This window comes from Lissotriton vulgaris, chromosome 5 (genome assembly GCF_964263255.1).
Source record: "Lissotriton vulgaris chromosome 5, aLisVul1.2, whole genome shotgun sequence".
In the NCBI taxonomy this organism is placed as follows: Eukaryota; Metazoa; Chordata; class Amphibia; order Caudata; family Salamandridae; genus Lissotriton; species Lissotriton vulgaris.
Window position 1 is genome coordinate 805,763,396 of NC_141693.1, and position 19,485 is coordinate 805,782,880.

A 19,485-nucleotide genomic window follows, 5' to 3' on the forward strand; every position below is an offset into this window, starting at 1 on the left:
TCCTTTTCTTTCCACATCTGTCTGAATCTTTCATTGGCACATCTCACATATCATCTCTTTCCTCTGCAACACTCTCTCCTCCATTCACTTCCTTTTGTCTCCTATTCACTACTCCTACACACAAAATGTACCCATTCACCAGAAAGCAGTGTTTTGTTTTACTTTCACTGTCAATATTGCCACGGCTGTGTACCTCCTTTACATGCTTTTGCATAGAATCACAATTCCATTTGACAACATGACCTATGCTCTGTGTGATTTGCAGAGAGGCCAAGGACTGAATGTGCATGCATTTTGTACTCGTTTTATGAGCCACTGACAGGCAGATTGAGTAACTCATACTACCTTCAGGCTTCATTTTAGAGCTCCCTCTTGTGGCTGATTATAAATACCAACTCACAACCAGAGCTCACTGAGTCCTAGTGACGTCAAAGTTCACATTAAGCGCTATCCAAGATTAATATGCGGCACGAAAAAACTACAAAACCATAACATTGTTGAAACAGCAAACATTTTCGGCCTATGCAAGATTAAGTAAAACATCTCAAATGTAAATAGGAACTGCAACGCTGGCCTAGATTACTTTAGCGGTTTTTACAGCGATTGTTTACCCGGTCTGTTTTTTGCATGTACAGTTTAGGACATTAGGATATGGCCCGAAAGGGACCCGTTTTAAAGTCCGTTTTTAATCACTGACTGTTCTGAGACCTGGATTGCCTCGGGCCACTTAAAGGCCTGAACGCTCTCACTTTCAGGGACATGCATAGACTTTCTGGGACTTTTTCGGGGCGTTTTAGGGACGCATACACAGGAGGTACACTTAAACCCACACACACTCACGCATATTTTCGCAGTGTTGTATGGTATTGTAATGTAAAGAGTGCGCTTTTCATACGACGTCTGTCATGGTTTTTTTTTCTTAGGTGAAGACAGAAGCAGACAGGTGCCGAGAGATACGCCCACGCACAGCCTCGCGCCCCGCCTGTTCCTGAGGTATCCTGCGACCAGCGTGCTACACTCATTACCGAACGGCTGCTAATCTGTAAGAGTCGGTCATTGCCGCCCTGGCTCGAGGTGTGCTGTGTTTTCGGAAGGCCGGATCAGCACCTGACTAGCGCTGGGCTGTGCATCGCTGATATTTCTTTTAAATGAACTCATCAGGCGCCTGTGGGGTTCCCGGCACTTTTGACCGATATGTAAAGAATTCGGAAGAAGTGGTGCAAGATGGTGCAAACACCTCATGGCGGAAACAAGGGAACCGCCAGGAAGTACAGGATGGGGTCCACGGAGCTTTTGAGGCAGGCCAGCCCCCGAGTCACCTGGTACGTGGCGTAGACCCTGTCATTGAAGGAGCAGAGCTCCGGGGCTTAGAAGGCGTGCGCACGGGTATCATAAAAAAAGGATCGCTTTCACTTTCGTAAGAAAGCCGCGAGTGGTGCACCCGCGCCACAGCGAGCCATATGGTGTCTATTACGCGTAGAAATGTACGTAATAGACACCAATAGGCCTGGGGCGGAGCTATGCGCCCGCCTCTGGTCTATTGTGTGCGAGGTTTAAAACAAACACACACGCAAAGGCCAATAGCAGGCCGCAAAACAAAAAAAACACGCACGAGAGTGTGGAATTTGTGGAATTTACAGGCCCATTTCTGAAACACTAGTAAGAGGGCTTTTCGCTTCGCGAGCCCTAAAAAGAAGGAAAATGGTAATGATTACACATGTACCTCCAGCTGAACAAGGATAGAAACTTTGAAACTCTTGATTTTTGGTTCTGTTTCATATAACAAATGAAGCATGAATTGGGAGCCACTATGTCTCACGCATGCTCCGGTCAGGACTCAATCCATAGCAAGCGTTCTAACTTCTCAAGCAACCAATTCTTTACTCTCACACATTCACCAGAAAGCACATCCCTGGAGTAGCAGAGCTGTGATGTCTTGTGAGTAATCTACAGTTTTGGGCGGGAATCAGTTTAAATAAAAACTCTGTTTACCATCACACAGGCTGATCCTCGTTGTTCTCAGCCAGTAACACCAGTGGACATTTGCTGCAGTTTTAGAGAAGATCAGGAGCAATACTTCACATAAATTATACAATTTCTACTCTAATTTCAGTCAATAATAATCAATCAATCATCGCATTTATATAGCGCACTACTCACCCAGAGGGTCTCAAGGCGCTGGGGGAGGGGGGTCCGCTACTGCTCGAACAGCCAGGTCTTTAGTTGCTTCCTGAAGGCGAGGTGGTCCTGGGTCAGGCGGAGGTGGGTGGGGAGGGAGTTCCATGTCTTGGCGGCGAGGTAGGAAAGGGACCGTCCCCCTGTGGTGGCTCTTCGGATGCGGGGGGCGGCGGCGAGGGAGTGGCTGGTCGATCGAAGCTGGCGTTTGGGAGCGTAGAAGTTGAGGCGGCTGTTGAGGTATCGTGGGCCTTGGTTGTGTAGGGCTTTGTGTGCGTGGGTGAGGAGACGGAAGGTGATTCTCTTGTTGATCGGGAGCCAGTGCAGGTCTCTCAGGTGTCCGGAGATGTGGCTGCGACGGGGGATGTCCAGGATGAGTCGTGCTGAGGCGTTCTGGATCCGCTGGAGTCTCTTCTGGAGTTTGGCGGTGGTTCCGGCGTAGAGGGAGTTGCCGTAGTCCAGACGGCTGGTGACGAGGGCCTGGGTGACCGTCTTCCTGGTCTCGGTGGGGATCCACCGGAAGATCTTACGTAGCATGCGCAGGATGTTGAAGCACGACGAGGAGACGGCGTTGACTTGTATGGTCATGGAGAGGGAGGAGTCCAGGATGAAGCCCAGGTTGCGTGCATGGTCTGTTGGTTTGGGTGCGCTGCCTAGGGCGGGGGGCCACCAAGAGTCGTCCCACGCGGCGGGGGAGGATCCCAGGATGAGGACTTCCGTCTTGTCCGAGTTCAGTTTCAGGCGGCTGTTCTTCATCCATTCGGCTACCTCTTTCATCCCTTTGTGAAGGTTGGCTCTGGCGGTGTCGTTGGTGAGGGAGAGGACCAGATGGGTGTCGTCGGCGTAGGAGATGATGTTGAGGTTGTGCTGGCGTGCGATGTCTGCGAGGGGGCTAATGTAGACGTTGAAGAGGGTTGGACTGAGCGAGGAGCCTTGAGGAACGCCGCAGATGACTTCGGTGGCTTCAGATCTGAACGGAGGGAGGCGGACTCTCTGTGTCCTTCCGGCGAGGAAGGAGATGATCCACTCCAGTGCCTTCTCCTGGACTCCGACGTTGCTAAGGCGTTGTACTAGGGTACGGTGGCAGACAGTGTCGAAGGCCGCGGAGAAGTCGAGGAGGATGAGGGCCGCTGTTTCTCCGTTGTCGAGCAGCGCTCGGATGACATCGGTGGTTGCGATCAGGGCGGTCTCGGTGATGTGGTTGGCCCGGAAGCCAGACTGCGAGGGGTCGAGGGATCTGTTCGTCTCGAGGAAGGCGGCCAGCTGCTTGTTGACGATCTTCTCGATGACTTTTGCAGGAAACCGGAGCAGCGAGATGGGGCGGTAGTTCTTGAGGTCGGTGGGGTCGGCCGATGGCTTCTTGAGTAGGGCGCTGAGTTCGGCATGCTTCCAGCTCTCCGGGAAGGTAGCGGTGTCGAAGGAGGTGTTGATGATGTCCCGCAGGTGGGGTGCGATGACAGCGTTGGCCTTGTTGAAGACGTGGTTAGGGCAGGGGTCAGTTGGAGATCCGGAGTGGATGGAGTTCATCGTGCGGACGGTGTCTTCGGTGCTGATCGGAGTCCAGGCGCGGAGGGTGGTGGTGGGGGGCGGGGGTTCGGTCGTGGCGTTCGTCGGTTGAGTGCTGAAGCTGTTGTTTATGTCCGCGATCTTGTTGTGGAAGTAGGAGGCGAGGGAGTTGCAGAGGTCTTGCGAAGGGGTGATGTTGTTGTTTCCGGCGTTGGGGTTGGAGAGCTCTTTGACGATGTTGAAGAGTTCCTTGCTATTGTGTGCGTTGTTGTCCAGTCGTTCCTTGAATGCAGTTTTCTTGGTGGCATGGATGAGTTGGTGGTGTTTTCGGGTGGCGAGCTTGAGGACAGTCATGTTGTCCGGTGTTGGGTCTCTGCGCCAGGTTCTCTCGAGGGCTCAGCAGTTCTTCTTGGAGCTCTTGAGTTAGTCGGTGAACCATGGGGCTTTCTTGCTACCGGGTCTGCTAGGCGGGGTCCTCAGGGGGGCGAGCTAGTCTGCGCAGTCGATGATTTATTTATTTTATTTATTTATTTTTAGAGTTTTCTATAGCGCGAACTTGAACCGATTAGGTTATCAGAGCGCTTTACATAGAACCAGTTCCGTTACATGTTATCACAGCAGTTTACATAGAATCAGTTACGTTGCACATTTCAGGATCTTGAACCGATTAGGTTATCAGAGCGCTTTACATAAGACAGCATTCGATGTCCAGTGCCCTCCTCCGCCGTGTAGCGGGGGACCTCTTCCAGCCCTCCGAAGTCGTCGAGCTGTCGGGACTAGGCTCCTGGAATTTCAGCTGCCCCTTTACAAGGCACTTTACATAGAATCAGTTACGTTACACATTTCAGGAACACATTTCTTTTTGCTCTAGTGAATAGGGTTATCTCTTCACACGGGGGAAGGGAAACACCTGGCTATATTCCAACAGTTCCACAGGCGATTAGTCGTTAAAGCTATAATTCTAAACACAGGGAGGGGATACACATGGATACAATCTAATAATCACATAGGATACTAGTCGTTAGAGTTATCTTCTATCTTGACAGGAGGGATGTGACTGGAAACACTCTAAGGGTAATATATAGGGGTGGTAGAGAGTACAAAGGACCGCTGCAAACACTACACGAGTACCAGCATAGAGGAGGGGTGGGTGGGATGCAAAGGTCTGGAGGGAAGGGCTAGAGTCCAGCGAAAACTGTCCGAAAAAACAGCAGCATTCAAAGCATAGAGGAAGGGTGGGTAGGATGCAGGGTATGGAGGGAGGGACTAGTCCAACGAAAAAGTCCTCCAGAGTCCACCAGGGCACTATCCTCTGCGTTCGTGTTCCCGGAGCCTGTGTCTGCCGGTCATAGAAAGCGTGTCCCCCAGGGCGCCATCTTGAAGTCAGGCACCGTTGGCGCTAAAACAGCGTGGTCAGCAAGGGGGAAGGGGGAGGCACATCTCTGCCCTCGGGCCCAGGCCCGTCTGTGGCGGAGAGAGGGGTGTATGGCCCCCGGAGCAGGTAGGTGGGAAGGTTTCAAGGCGGCGCTGTCATCAGCAGGGGCGCCGCCGTCAATCACCGGCCCTTTACTGGTGTGCCCCTGGAATGCCCTCAGAGTCTCGGCGGGTGACAGCGGGGGACGCAGTGGGAGCCCTACATACCGCTCAGGTGATCAGCGCCTGTCCGACTCGCCCCCGGTCTCCGCTCCTCTTCCTTGTTGTTCTTTAGCCCGGGCTGGTAGCGGGCGTCCGCCATGTTGGGTCCCCGGCAGGGATCGATAGCAGTTAGCCAGCGCCGCTCCACAGACACCAGCAACGAGGTGGCAGCGGGGGACGCGGTAGGAGCCCTACATACGGCTCGGGTGAACAGCGCCTGTCCGACTCGCCCCCGGTCTCCGCTCCTCTTCCTTGTTGTTCTATAGCCCGAGCTGGTAAATGGCGGCCGCCATGTTGGGTCCTCGGCGGGGATCGGGAGCATTCAGCAATCGCCGCTCCATAGGCACCAGCAGCGATCGGGGTAGCCCTGCAGGTGCCCCACACCTTCCGCTACAATTAGGAAGCGTGTGCGTCGCGGGGGGCCTCCTAAGGGCGCGGGGCTCCAGGCCGGAGCAGCGCGCGGGCCGGGAGCCGAGACGGTCCACGTCCGTCCCGTCTCGGCTCCTCGGCAGGAGGTCCACATCGTGAGGTTGGTGGCCGCCTGGCTGGGGTTCGGGTTGCTGGTGGCAGGGTTCATGCTCAGGGAGGTCGCGAGCTGGTCGGCTGTGATCTTGTTCCAGCTCCTGCGTGCAACCTGTTGCTGGTGGTGGTGGATCGTGGTCCTTCCGAAGCTGAAGTGGACGCAGCTGTGGTCCGTCCAGTGGAGTCCGGTGGCGTGGCTGAAGGCGATGTCCTTGCTGGATGAGAAGACGGGGTAGAGTGTGTGTCCGGCGTAGTGGGTGGGGGTGGTCACAAGCTGCTTGAGTCCCAGGTTGGCGAGGTTGTCCAGCAGGGTGGTGGTGTTGCGGTCGTTGTTGTTCTCCAGGTGGAAGTTGAGGTCCCCTAGGAGGATGCAGTCAGCGGAGCAGAGGGCGTGCGGGCTGATGAAGTCGGCGATGTCTTCGCTGAATTGTGTGCGTTGTCCCGGGGGTCTGTAGATGAGGGTGCCTCTGAGGGTGGTCTTGGGGTTGATGTGGACCTGAAAGTGCAGGTGCTCGGCGGTTGCGAGGGTGTCGTCGGTGTTGGTCGTGATGCGGATGGTGTTCCTGTGGACGATGACGATGCCTCCTCCGGTGTGGTTGATGCGGTCCCTTCGGATGATCTTGTAGCAGTCTGGGATGGCGATGGCGATGTCGAGCGCTGAGGAGGCGTTCATCCAGGTTTCCGTGAAGAAGGCGACGTCTGGGGCTGTGGTGTCGAGTAGGTTCCAAATCTCGATGGCGTGCCTGTGGACGGAGCGGGTGTTGAGCAGGATGCATTTCAGGTGGCTGCTGCTGTTGCTCGTCTTGGTCTTGGTTGGTGCTGGAGTAGTGCAGGTCCGGATGCAGGTGAACTTGCAGGAGTTGCAGCAGAAGGGTCCGTGGGTGCGTCTCGGGGTGGCTCGGTAGCAGCCCGAGACTCGGCCGGCGTTGAGGGTGTTGAGGGTGGCGGCGTCGTACGTCCGGCGGGCGGGCTGGGGTCTGCGGGGGCCAGGGGTCCTGGCACTGGGCGCGGAATAATAAGACTTTGGTATGAGTTAAAGGGTATTATAAATCTTTTGGTAAGTCCTCTTTATTAGATCACAAGTAAATGTACAACTTTTAGTTTTTAGAAACTTATTAGAAATCAATAAACTATCAATTGTGAATGAATAAATTGCAATAAAAGTATTACGTGAGTTTTATTAGGGAAAGAATCCTTAGTCTAGGAATTGGTGGAGAAAAAGTTCAGGCAGAACCCATAAAGTGTTCCGGTTCGAGAGAAAGTGAGAGTTCAAGCATAAAGCTTCAGCATATAAAGCAGATCAATAAATCAAAATTCAATCAAGGCAGAACTTCTCATAAAGAGAAGTGCAGTAGGGTCCCAGAACAACGTGGAAATAAGACAGGGTAAGTGGCATGGACAAATGGGTCTGGAAATGTAAAAGACAAGAGGCAAAAACGTTGGTAAACTGTTCTAGGAACAGGGACGATCATAAACAGTCGAAAACAATGTCTTTATGTTGTTTCTTCTTCTCTCGTCAAAATATCTTTCAATGCACTCAGGGGAACACAATCACTCTTCTTCTTCAAATTCGCTACTACAATGTTTCATTTGAAGTTCATGTGGGTTACATTTTCATTCAAGACTGCTTCCTACGTATTAAACTACATCTAACCTTCTAAAATATATGGGGCAGGTTGATGAAAGCCCGCTAAGGCCTCATCACTCCTAGGCTGAGCCAAGCTGGGGTGCACTCGCTGGGGCTCTGGCCTAGGCCTGTAAGCCTGCTTCTGGTAGCGGGCCCATCGAGGGAGTGAGCCGGGCAAGGGCATCACACTGAGAGGCCCTTGGAGAGACAGCAGATCCAAGGATCTAACGGCGCCCAATTGCAGCCGCTAGGATGAGCCTGCCTGGGGAACACCCATTGGGTCCTCAGCTGCAATCTGCTTCTTGGTGAGGGAGGCCTGTCCCGCTGGGGGCGAGCCTCTGCCCTTGCCCCTCCTTGTCCTTGTTTTGCCCCTTGTCAGAGGCAGTATGGAGACGGTGTATGCCACCTGAGCTCCTGATGAACCTGGTTAGCTGGGAGACATGGGCAACTGCACTTTGGGAGCAAGGGGTTTGTGTTGGGACCACCTGCAGCGTTTGAAGACAGTTATTAAAGGACATTGGTGCCAGGGAGTTAAGGCAGGCTTGGCTGTTTCGCGCAGGGAGATTCTGCACCCAGCATTCTCTACATGAGATGTGGGTAACTTGGAAAGGCACAATCTTACTTCAAATCGAGAGCGCCTACTTAGAGAGGGGCGAAAAGTTGAGTCGGCGGCTAGCCTGGAACGCAAAATCCCTCTTATACTCCATTTACGAGCTCGGATGGGCAATATGCGACGATTTATCTGAAAAACCTGAGGATCATTATGGACCATTTTCAGGGTGTATATCGAGCCAGGCTGATGATCGACCAGACTCGGCAGAGGAGTTCCTTGCTGGTCTGGACCAGCCTCGTCTCTTGCAGGATGAGGTGAATTACTTAGAGGAGGGGCTCACACTGGAAGAGCTCAAGTTCGCCTTGCACAATCTGAATACAGACAAGGCTTCTGGGGCGATGGATTCCCCGATGAATTCCCACAGGCCAACTCTGCGACAATAGCGGAGAAACTTCTGGAGGCACAAGGGGTAGGGACCTTGAACCCTACCATTTGGAAGGGTTGTCATCTGTCTCATGCTGAAACTTGGGGGTGTCTCGGACTGTGTTGGCGATACCACTGCATTTCTAAATAATTTGGCTGAAGGAGGACAAAGTGTCACCTGAAAAGTTACAATTCTGTACCACATCAGTGAAATATCTGGGGCACCTGATAGAGAGAGGTGTCAGAAGAGTTACTCCGGAAAGAATCAAAATAATCAGAAACATGAATCTACCTCAAACACAGAGAGAAATCAGAATGTTTCTCGGAGTTGTAGGTTACTGCAGACAATGGATTGTGGGAGTTGCAGTACTAGCTTAACCCTTGATACAGATGACAAAGAAGAGAGCAAAAGACCCAGTAGAATGGGATGACGAGAGCATGCCTGCTTTCTTAAAATTGCGAGACTGTCTGTGTTCAGCTTCAGCTTTGGGGAGGCCTGACTATTCGAAAGAATTTGCACTGTTCTGTGATGCATCTGACAACTGTGCACTGTCTGTTATGACTAAAACCCATGGACTAATGAAGCGTCCTCTGGCATATTTTTCTGCTACACTGGATCCAGTGGCATCTGCATTGCCGGGATGTCTGAAAGCAGTAGCTGCTACTTGCATGAGTCTTGAACAAAGTGAATCCATCATTATGGGACATCCTGTAACTGTGTATGTTCCCCATGCAGTTGTGTTTCTATTGACAAGAACACGTACTCGGTACCTAACTCCTAGTCGATTGACTAATTATGAGCGAATCATTCTAGCTGCAGAAAATGTGACCACTGCTAGATGTACTGTCCTGAACCCAGCAACACTGTTGCCGGATTCACATTTTGAGGAAGTAAAAGGAGAAATCGAACATGATTGTATCGTCCTCACAGAATACAGTACTAAGCCAAGACCAGACATAAGGGAAGAACCCCTTTTGGATTCACAGTATGAGCTATTTGCAGATGGCTCATGCATGAGACATCAGGAAGGAGGATTAAGTGCTGCTTATGCTGTATGTACTTTGTGGGGTCCAGTTAAAGCATCCTATTTACCTGGAGTCAAGTCTGCACAAGTAGCCGAATAAATTGCATTGACAAGAGCTTGTAAAATTGGGAAAAATTGAAATGTAACCATATACACTGATAGACAGTATGGTTTAAGGGTTGGGCATGACTTTGGCCAACTCTGAATGCAAAGGGAGTTTCTGACTTCTTCAGGTACTCCTATTAAAAATGGACATTATGTAAAAGATTTGCTAGAAGCAATCCAATTACCAGAAACAGTGCAGTGGTCAAGTGTGGTGCTCACCAATCTGGAAATAACAAAGTGACAGCAGGTAATCGATATGCTGACCAATTAGCCCAGCATTGTGCCAAACATAAGATTGCAATAAACAAGAAAATTGATGCATGTGGAAACAGCTGACGACTTATGTTGCTTGAAGGTGTGAAAACGTGGGAGGAGGTGAGAGACTTGCAAAACGAAGCAGAACAAAAGGAAAGGGAAGAGTGGGAAAAGATAGGTTATCAGAGAAGGGCTAGAGATGGTGTTATTGTTTACCTTGATGGTAGGCCTGTGTTACCAGACTGTATGCTTGCTCCTATAGCTAGGATGTACCACGGAGATTCTCACCTACGGCGAGATGCTATGAATAGGCTTTTCAGCCAAACTTAGTTCAAACAGAAGTTCAGGAATGTAGCAGAGAGTCTTTGCCAGAGGTGCATAACTTGTCAAAGAATGAATCCTGGTAAGAGAACTGTAGTGTTTCCAGGAAAGATCGAAAAGGCAGAGGGTCCTTTCATACGACTCCAGATTGATTTCATTCAGTTATCCCCTTGTCGAGGACTAAAATATGTACTTGTCATTGTCTGCCTGTTTTTAAAATGGGTGGCAGCCTACCCTACCCTCAGAAATAATAGCCTCACTGTAGCCAAACTCCTACTGAGAGAACTCATTCCAAGGTTCGGTTTTTCAGTAACGATTGAGTCAGACCGAGGGTCTCATTTTAATAATGAAATAATTTGTCTGATCTGTAAAGCATTCCAAATTGAGCAAAGGCTGCACTGTGCATAGCGCCCAGAGGCTTCTGGAGTGGTAGAACACCTGAATGGCACAATCAAGTGAAAATCTGGAAAGAAGTATGAATCTACCAGATTGGAATGGCCAGATGCTTTACCTCTTGTTCTGATGGGACTCAGAAGCATTCCCGACAAGAAAACAGGCTTGAGTCAAGATTGGGTGCCAGGACACAAACTGATAAATATATCTGATGACTTAGTACTAGAGTACTGCAAAGAACTGGCTGACTAAGTGCGCTCTATCTCTCACCAGGTTGGGGAAGACGCTGTCACCAGACAATCAACTCCAGCACATGACCTGAATCCAGGTGACTGGGTAGTGATAAAAGAACATACTTGAGAATCTTGCCTAGCACCAAGGTGGGGAGAGCCACATCAAGTGATATTGGTTACCACCACAGCTGTAAAATGCAAGGGAATTCCAAACTGGATCCATGCCAGCCACGTCAAAAGGGTAACAGAACCTGATTAAATGGAAGCTGTAGGTTGTGCAGCTGAGGGATCCCAAGATATCGATCCTGCGGAGGAACAACTGAGCACGAGTCAGGATGAATGGATTCCTGTAGTTGACATACCTGCAGAAATTATAAGAACCAGAAGTCAGACCTATTTAGATAGGCAGAGCGATAGTGAGCATGAGTCATGAATAGAAGAACACACTCAGTATGCAGAAATCACAGCCAATAGTAATTCTGAGGACCAGATAAGGAGAGATCAATGTACTCAGACATTTGAAACACCAACCAGAACTCCTGAGTCTGAGAAGGGACAGATGGGTATTAGGGCGAAATCTCAGGCAGAAGACAATCAAGAAATTGAAAGACCTGAGCAGGACCAGATAGGTGTAGTAAAACGTGTTCAGGAAGAAGAAGGCAAACAAAGTTAAAATCAAATCAAGCAAACTCCTTAACAAGGTCAGATTAGTCTTGAAGAACGTATCCAGGGAGAAGAAGCAAAAATAAGCCCTGGACCAAGTCAGAAGGAGAGGAATTCAGAAGACGACAAAGAGCAAATTGTGCCACAACTTAACAAAAATAAAAGAGCATCTGAAGAAAGTCAAATCACTGTGCCAGCTAAAAGACTCAAAAAAGGAGATAAGTGGCCTGGTTTAGTCAAAAGACTGAAATTTCGCCTCAAAACAATAAATGAAGAACCAGAGCAAGTAAATGAAATATCAAGCCAAGCTGGACCATTCACAGAGCAACCAAGATGGAGGAGTCACAATTGAAAAGACTGAATAACAAGTACAGGGGCCCTGAGTGGACCTACGTCATACTTGAAGACTTTGAAAACTTCGAAATAAGTGATGAAAGTGATGACGAAGTAATTGCTGATCAGACTTGCGAAGAAGTGAGACTAACTTGAGAAAAGGTTCACAGTTTAAAGTCTGTGGAAAAGTTACAAAGAGGGGCTAAACCTCCTTAGTCAGAAATGGCTGATTATAATATTAATGGAAGACCGAAAAGAAATTGTCTAAACACATGCTGTAGAATATGCACATGTAGTATAGTGATAGTACTCATAGCATGGTTAGGATTGACATTAGCTATTCCTTATCTAATGAGTAGACACATGCAGAATGACACTAGTATACATGAAAAGGTAGATACATCTGAAAAGTTAGACACACATGAAAAGGTAGCTAGTCTCAAACAGCAAGAATTAGACTTGGAAGCACCAGATGAGGTAGGATTACACTATAGTAGAGTTAAGAATATAACAGATTTAAATGTGTTTGCTAATTTGTTAGTACACAATGTAGAAGAAATGGAAATTAGTGATTGCTATGTGTGCATGACGTTGCCCACATCTGTAGTTGAAGGGGTGAACTTTCATCATTTGCCCCTGACATATGGTATTTCATGTAGTATATTAGCTAGTTTATTCTATAGAACTGGAAAGTTGAGTATTATTTTTCTAATTTTGATGTGATTTTCTCAGAAATTCCTTTACGTAGAAATCTAAATCGTATCCTTAGTTCTAGAGACTCTACACATTTTATGGGCGAGTATTTTCTAACAGTAGGATCAATAGGTATAGCAGAAGCACATAAAGATAATCTAACACGTAAGTTACATGAAAAAGAAAAGATATTTCTCAATGTAGTAGAGAAAAGGAGGCAGGATTTCCATAGAAAGGCCACTGTACAGAAACGTAAAATTCCTAAATGGGCTGAAAATAAAGAGATTACCTCAAATGGCAAGACTCAAGCTGCTATGTTGCTGGATTTTGAAAAGAAAGGGAAACTCTGTCTCCACAGAGAGAAAACGGATTACTATAATAATAGGTTCACTGGTTCCAGTAATGTGAACACAATTTCGAAGTAATTGGGGGTTGGGGTTTCAAAGATGGAACTGAACCAGTTTTTCCTGAAATTTATTACATTTGTGGGAACAAAGTCTATTTTAAATTGCCTGATCATTGGAATGGAAGTTGCTATTTTGGAATAGTATTCCCAAAGGTATATAATGTAACAAGAATCACTGGAAGCAATGAAGAAAACACTGGACTAACATGTAGTAAAAGAGCTAGTCCTGCTTAAATTGTAGGTGACATATTTAGTGCATGGATACCTTCAGTGGAAGTGGTTCTGAATACTCAAAGATTTTGTAAATTGTCAACAGTGGTGGATCGCTTATCGACTGATACATGCTAGTGGATTTTTAATGATCAATACCAAACTAGTTGCGGTAAGATCAATGGTTTTACAAAATCGACTTGCTCTTGATATATTATTGGCAAAAGAGGGCGGAGTCTGTAGAATGCTGAAAACGCAACATTGTTGCACGTACATTCCAGACGAAAGTGTTGAAATTGGAAAGTATGCAAGAAATATAACTCAATTGAAGGAAGAATTTAAACCACTGGAGGTTGACAAAGCATGGAAGAGACTAATTAGTGGTCTCTCTTCTGTAGGTAGTTGGTTTTCTAATGTAGGAAAACGTTTTGTAGGTAGAATACTGATGCCAATATCGGGAGTAGCCCTACTGGCTTTAAGCATCATAATTTGGTGCAAGTGTTGCAGAAGTATACAGTAAACACAAAAGGGAAAGAAAAGAAACTTCTATGAGATTGAGCTTGAAGATTAAATGGGGATTTGTATAAGAAAATGAAAAACTTTCACTTGAATAATGGGGAGAAACTTAAAAGAGTGTTTGACGATATAGAGCTGAGTAAATGTTGAAAGTTGGCATCTGCTTCTGTAATTTGTGATGATATAAAATATCATCAAAGAGGGGATTGATGGGACAAGGTTTCACACAAAGAGAGACTTGCTCGGATTCAATCCTCCCGAAATAACTTATAACTTATTAATAAACATGTTTTGTATTACTAATAATTGCACCAAACGACATTTCTTGCATCTAGGGGAAGCTTGCATATGTGCTTTAACTAACAATAACGCGAATGCCGTAAAATGGCCACCGCAACACGGGTACTTCACTGTGCATGTGTCTGCCATACTCACGTGACATGACGTATTCTATGCTTGGCGGGAAACCTTTGCTTCTGCGCACTAGAAATAAGATAGCTGCTTTGTGTTTCACATACTAAAGCGCCTGCTTCTGCTTTGACTAAATTGTAATCGTTCTGCCTAATCATTAACGCTGTAGTTAAATTAAAGTAATGGGAATAGAGTAGAGATATGTGGTATACAGTGCATTCATTTATTCTTTGTTCTAAAACTGTTCTTCTTTGACTTTGCTATTAGCTCGTTTTTGGACCAATCAAGTACAATGTTACTCCACCTTGGGTTTCGAGACTGCGCATGTGCTGAATTCTCCAGAGTCCATTAAACTTGTGCCAGTGACGGTCTTGCCTGCAATGCGCCTGCGAAAATGAACTCATGACCCTCTGAGAGGAAGACCACTTACAATTCTTCTTTTACACTGTATTCATTGTTGAAACATTCATTGTTGGGTGGAATAAAAGAGCATGGGACAATAAAATTATGGGAGGGATCGAAAGTTTAAATATTTGAATGAAATGACTTCATACTGGTATGGTGTGATGACCGCTCCTCGCCTTTTGACCAATCAAATTGAGGGAATACACAAATTCGCAACATTGGGGTGGGAGTGGTACACTGCTCTGGAAAATGGTAAAACTAAGGTAGGCTTAGCTAGCTAGATTGTCCGAATAGATGACCTGTCACTGACCCAACGCACTCAATAGGGATCGAGAGCAGAGGTGCTGGCAGAGCACTCTGTCAGAAGATTCGATAACCCATTCCGGGTTTGGTAGGGTAATCAATAACTCAATCCGGGATCTGAGGGAGAAGATTCGATAACCCAATCGGGGTCCAACTGTTAGCTGCAGAGAGAGGTTTAACGCTGGCATTGCACTTTAGCTTAGGGTACCCGTTTCAACCTGCATCTATCCTAATTTGATCTTCACCTGTCCTGATCTGCACCTGTTCTGTCTTTCTGGCACCTGAACTTTCGGGAATCCTGTCCTTTATCCCAGCCCATGGCCAGGGTTGGTCTTCTCACCATTCTAGGTAAATATAATCTGCCTGGGTACGTCATTGTACTGTTTTTCCCTTTTCTACCCTTCCTATGTTTAATGCTTAAAGATATTTCTCATCAATCCTCTTCATTTTTTGCTTTGATCATTATCTTCCTAATTGAACAAACTTTAATTGAGATTGTATGTACTCTGACATTTAAGAATTTATATAGATAAAGTGTTTAAAACGTTCCAGAGTTTGTGGTTATTTATAAATGCAAATGTTTTTTTTTCTACCTATTATTCTAACTCCCTTGATCCCTTAGAAATCTAGGTACCAGCGACAAGAATTGCTAAGTCAATGGTATAGGTCCTAAAAAGGTTTATTAAAATCCTGATTTAGCAAGGGTTACCTGTTCAAAGTGTGTATGTTTTATGGGCTCAGGCGAATATGCTAAAACGAGCAGGTGAGCCCACGTTCTATCAATATCAAGGGGTTCTTCCAGAAATCAAACCTCCGTGACTCGAGCAGGTGAGTTACCATTAAGTATACATAATACTTTCTACATGTGGTGACTATTAGGGTGAAGTATGCTTATTGTGCTGAGTGCGTAATGTGCGACTATGTTTAGTATACCATACCCCAAATGAAAATACAGCCCTAGTGTTAGATTAACCATTTGAGATGACATTTTTCCCCATGCATACACTGCTAGCTCATTTGTCCAAAGATTATTCTCATATATTAAATATTTACCTCGAGTTTAAGCACATCATGCTGAAGTCTTCGTTGAAACTCTAAGAAGCTTTTGATAGTTAACTTTCCCTTGAGATCTTGTCCAAAAAAGTATGTGGTAAGCGCTGAGCTAAAGCTGGTCTTCAGTGTATTTCCTGTTGTAGAGCGATCTCTGTGACGCATCCCCATGCTAGTCTGTGAACGAATGATGCTCTGGACCTGCACATGAAATAATGGAAAGCATTACTGCTAGGTCAGAAGTTAAAGTAAAAACAATCTTGACACCATGAAACACGAGACAATGGGAAACTGCACATACTTTACCCTGAAACTACCAGGATAAGCCGACCAGTGCTACATAAAACACCTAGCAATTCATTAAATAGCCTCTGTTCTACCTTAACCCTCGGTGGAAAACACTGATAAAACCACCCCAGGTGCAATAGCAATGACAGGTTCACAATTTACATGGACAAGTTTAACCAATATGGAGAATGATTGCCTGTTAATATGTCATATACACACTTTCTGTTTGTATCCATAAACTGGTGTGAAACCCCTAAATAACAAGGGGCAAAGTGGTTTAGTGGCTTGCAGATGATCACAAATACTGCTTCATTTTAGTGCACTTTTAGCATTTGAATATTCGGAATTCTATTTACTTACCATCATTTTGATATTTTAGTATTAGTCAATCTTCATGACAACCCACCCACCTCTGTGGCACCCTTGTCACTGTGGGTCTGCTTGCTGCTAACCTGTACTGGCATGAGTAGACTTCCTAATGCATGTGCCTGGCATACCAAAGGGAAATGACATGTGGTGGAAGGTGCAATGGGTGTTCAAGTTATACACCTCCTCCCAATCTCAGTTTACAGCCTCCTTAAAATATTTGCCACATTGTATTATTCCACAATATAATCTACGCCTGCCAGCACAACCCAAAAACAAAGGAATGATGTCTCAACGAATGTATTTACAATTTTGCAAAGAATCATTGTGAGAAGCTGGCCTGGTATATGCTGTCCACTAATTAAAGTGGGCACCTAGCACCAGTCCAAACGACCCTTATGATGTATGAGGTCAAAGATAACCTTTAGAAAGCTATCCTAGTGGTAGCTGTGGAGAGCAGCCTTCAGGTGTAATCTTGAAGGAAAGGTAAGCAGCTTGTTTTACCAGAATATCACCTCCTGAATTACTTAAATGAAAGGAGAACCACACAGTACTTATATAAAAAAAATGTATTAATTAATATAGAACGCTCTCTAGTATCTAATACCCAAAGATAGAACACAAAGCACACAAAACGAGATCATTAAGTAGCACAATACATAGTGGGCTCCAGGGGGAGACCGAACCATATTCTAAAATAGTGGTATAACAACCACGACTCAGGTCAAGACAAGGTCTGGAGCACGTAGAATCATTGGGACCCTAAACTTCCACCCAAGTTGAGTAGATAGGGACCCCACGGAGGACGGATGCAGTGTGCTAACACGACCATAGTCTCCGTACAATTCTATGAGGAAGTCGCAGTTGCAATTTTACAGTTTAAGGACCCTTCTAGGAGGACTTCGAGGAAACCTTTCCGAACATAAGAGGTTGGAGAGCAACCCCACCTGCGGATACCGTAGTACCAAAGTTACCTATCCCAGAGGAGCTGGGTGCATAGGGCTGAAGTGGCGTCAGAAATAGCTGTAGTTCCCTATGGAAGGCTTCAAAAAAGTGCTGCTGCCGTGAAGGTGAAAAGGGTCCGTGGAATCCAAGCCTGTATTCTGGAAGGAAGGAACCTGAAAGAAGAGGGACAGAGTCTGGGTCACTTCAGAGTGACCAGGGGCTCGGAAGACGAATGCCCACCGATGTCGGGTGCTTCAGATGCGAAGAAGGGATGCTTGACTCTGCAGCTACGAGGACCAGGAGACAACGACCATGAACCAGATGCGAGCTGTCGCACGAACGATGTTGAGTGCGGAGGTGTCGGTGTCCGGCTGGAACACCAACAAGCCTTGGCTAAAGCAACCCACGCAGGAAGGTCAAGCAGGCTACGGTGTGGACCAGCAAGGTCCAGGGGACTCACCAAACAATGGGGAGTCAGGGGAACATCTGGAGCAACCAGGAAAGCCCAAAAGAAATGACGATGACCCTCAGGAGGACCAACAGGCCAAATGACCAGGAGTCGCAAGGGGACCTCGAGCAAGATTGCAAAGTACCAGCCCAAGGAGCACTCAGTGCAGGGAGGCCGGAGTTCTTTGGTGCAAATACTGCTCAGGGTCAGGACTACACGGAGAACAATGCACACGCTCGGGAATCACCAACAAGCATATGCAACTGCAAATAGACGCTGTGCTCAGGGGTTCGGGTTATGCACTCCCCACTAGGGATACTCGCCTCAAACTTGCTAAGAGGGCAGATTGACCGCAGGGATCTTTGTAATCCACCTCCTGTGTTGCTGAAATCTTTGGAGTCTGCAGTAGCTCAGGAGAAGCAAACCGGTCAGTTGTGTTGAGATGCCTGTGAATGCAAGGGAGTGACTCCTTCACCACAAGGGAGAATCTTTAGTTGTCCTTAGTCACCACAGATCCTGCACGGAGCCTGTATGAAGCAAGGGCACAGACAAAGCGTTGTACGGAAAGTGAGACGAAGTTGGGCCCAGTAGAAGTCCAGCGAAGTCCAGAGTGTCCAGACGGTCAAAGGACAGTGGTTTCTTCTTATAGAATCTTGTCCACATAAAATCTAAAGTCTTACAGCCAGGTAAGCCCTTTTGTACCCACTGGAGACGGTTGGACAGATTCGGGGGACCCTCCGAGATGAGGGTCAGGACAGAGAGGTGGTTACACCCATGTCCTTTGTTCAGTTTCACTCCAGAGCAGGAGCCAATGGCTCCCAGAACTGGTTTGAGCTGGACTATGCACAGGGACACCAAATGTGCCCCAAGTGAAGACTTTCAGGCACTCAAGAGTGCACCCACCCAGCCCCAATACACTAAATCCTGTCTGGGACGTGGTCACACCTCCCTGTGAAAAGATGCCTACTGTGCTGCCTTTCCCTGCTTGAGCTTGGCTCAGCAGCAGGAGGGCAGAAATGGGTCTCTGGTGGGCAGCATCCATTTGGTGTCGACCGGGATGAGAAGGCTGGCACTGTATGGACCAGTGAACCCATGAAGCTTGCTTCAGAAGGGTGGGATCATACTTCCCACACCGGTTACCGGTGTGGAGGTATGATTCCAAGGTGTTTGATACCAAACACGAAATGTTTCTAAGCAGCCGTTTTCGAATTAGAATTTACCGCGAGGTTATAATGCACCTCTACCTATATGTCCGGCTGAGTCACAGACATCCCGGGAGAATGGTCTCCTAAGGCTGCAGAGAGGCTCTGCTCATGCAGGGGCACCCACTCACTAAAAGCCCAGCACCCTGCCTTCAGGATTGATAAGGCCCGCTATAGGGATGACTTATAAGTTTCAAGTGTAGTGACCTATAGATATAGTGAACCTATATCTAAAGTAAATGGTGCAAGCACCAGCTTACACAGGTTGCAGTAGCAGACCTGTAATTCCATTTTGCATGGCCTCTCATGGGTGGCATATTACATGCTTCATCCCATGGGTGGCCTCTGGGGTACCTATACCCTGGGTACATGGGTACCATATACTGTGGACTTATAAGGGCACCCCAGTATCCAATGTGGAGTGTACCAAAGTACATGCATAACAATTTAAAGGAGAACACAGATAGAATGGG

The 19,485-nt window shown here is 47.2% G+C and overlaps 1 protein-coding gene across 2 annotated transcripts in view; it reads right to left on the reverse strand.

Moving 5' to 3' along the window:
• MICU1 (mitochondrial calcium uptake 1) overlaps positions 1 to 19,485 on the reverse strand; it is a 672,580-nt gene that overhangs the window by 291,643 nt on the left and 361,452 nt on the right. For both annotated transcript variants that reach the window (XM_086922279.1, XM_086922278.1), the window contains exon 8: positions 15,767 to 15,964. In XM_086922279.1, the coding sequence (XP_086778405.1) occupies positions 15,767 to 15,964 (198 nt within the window). The remainder of the gene's footprint in view (positions 1 to 15,766; positions 15,965 to 19,485) is intronic.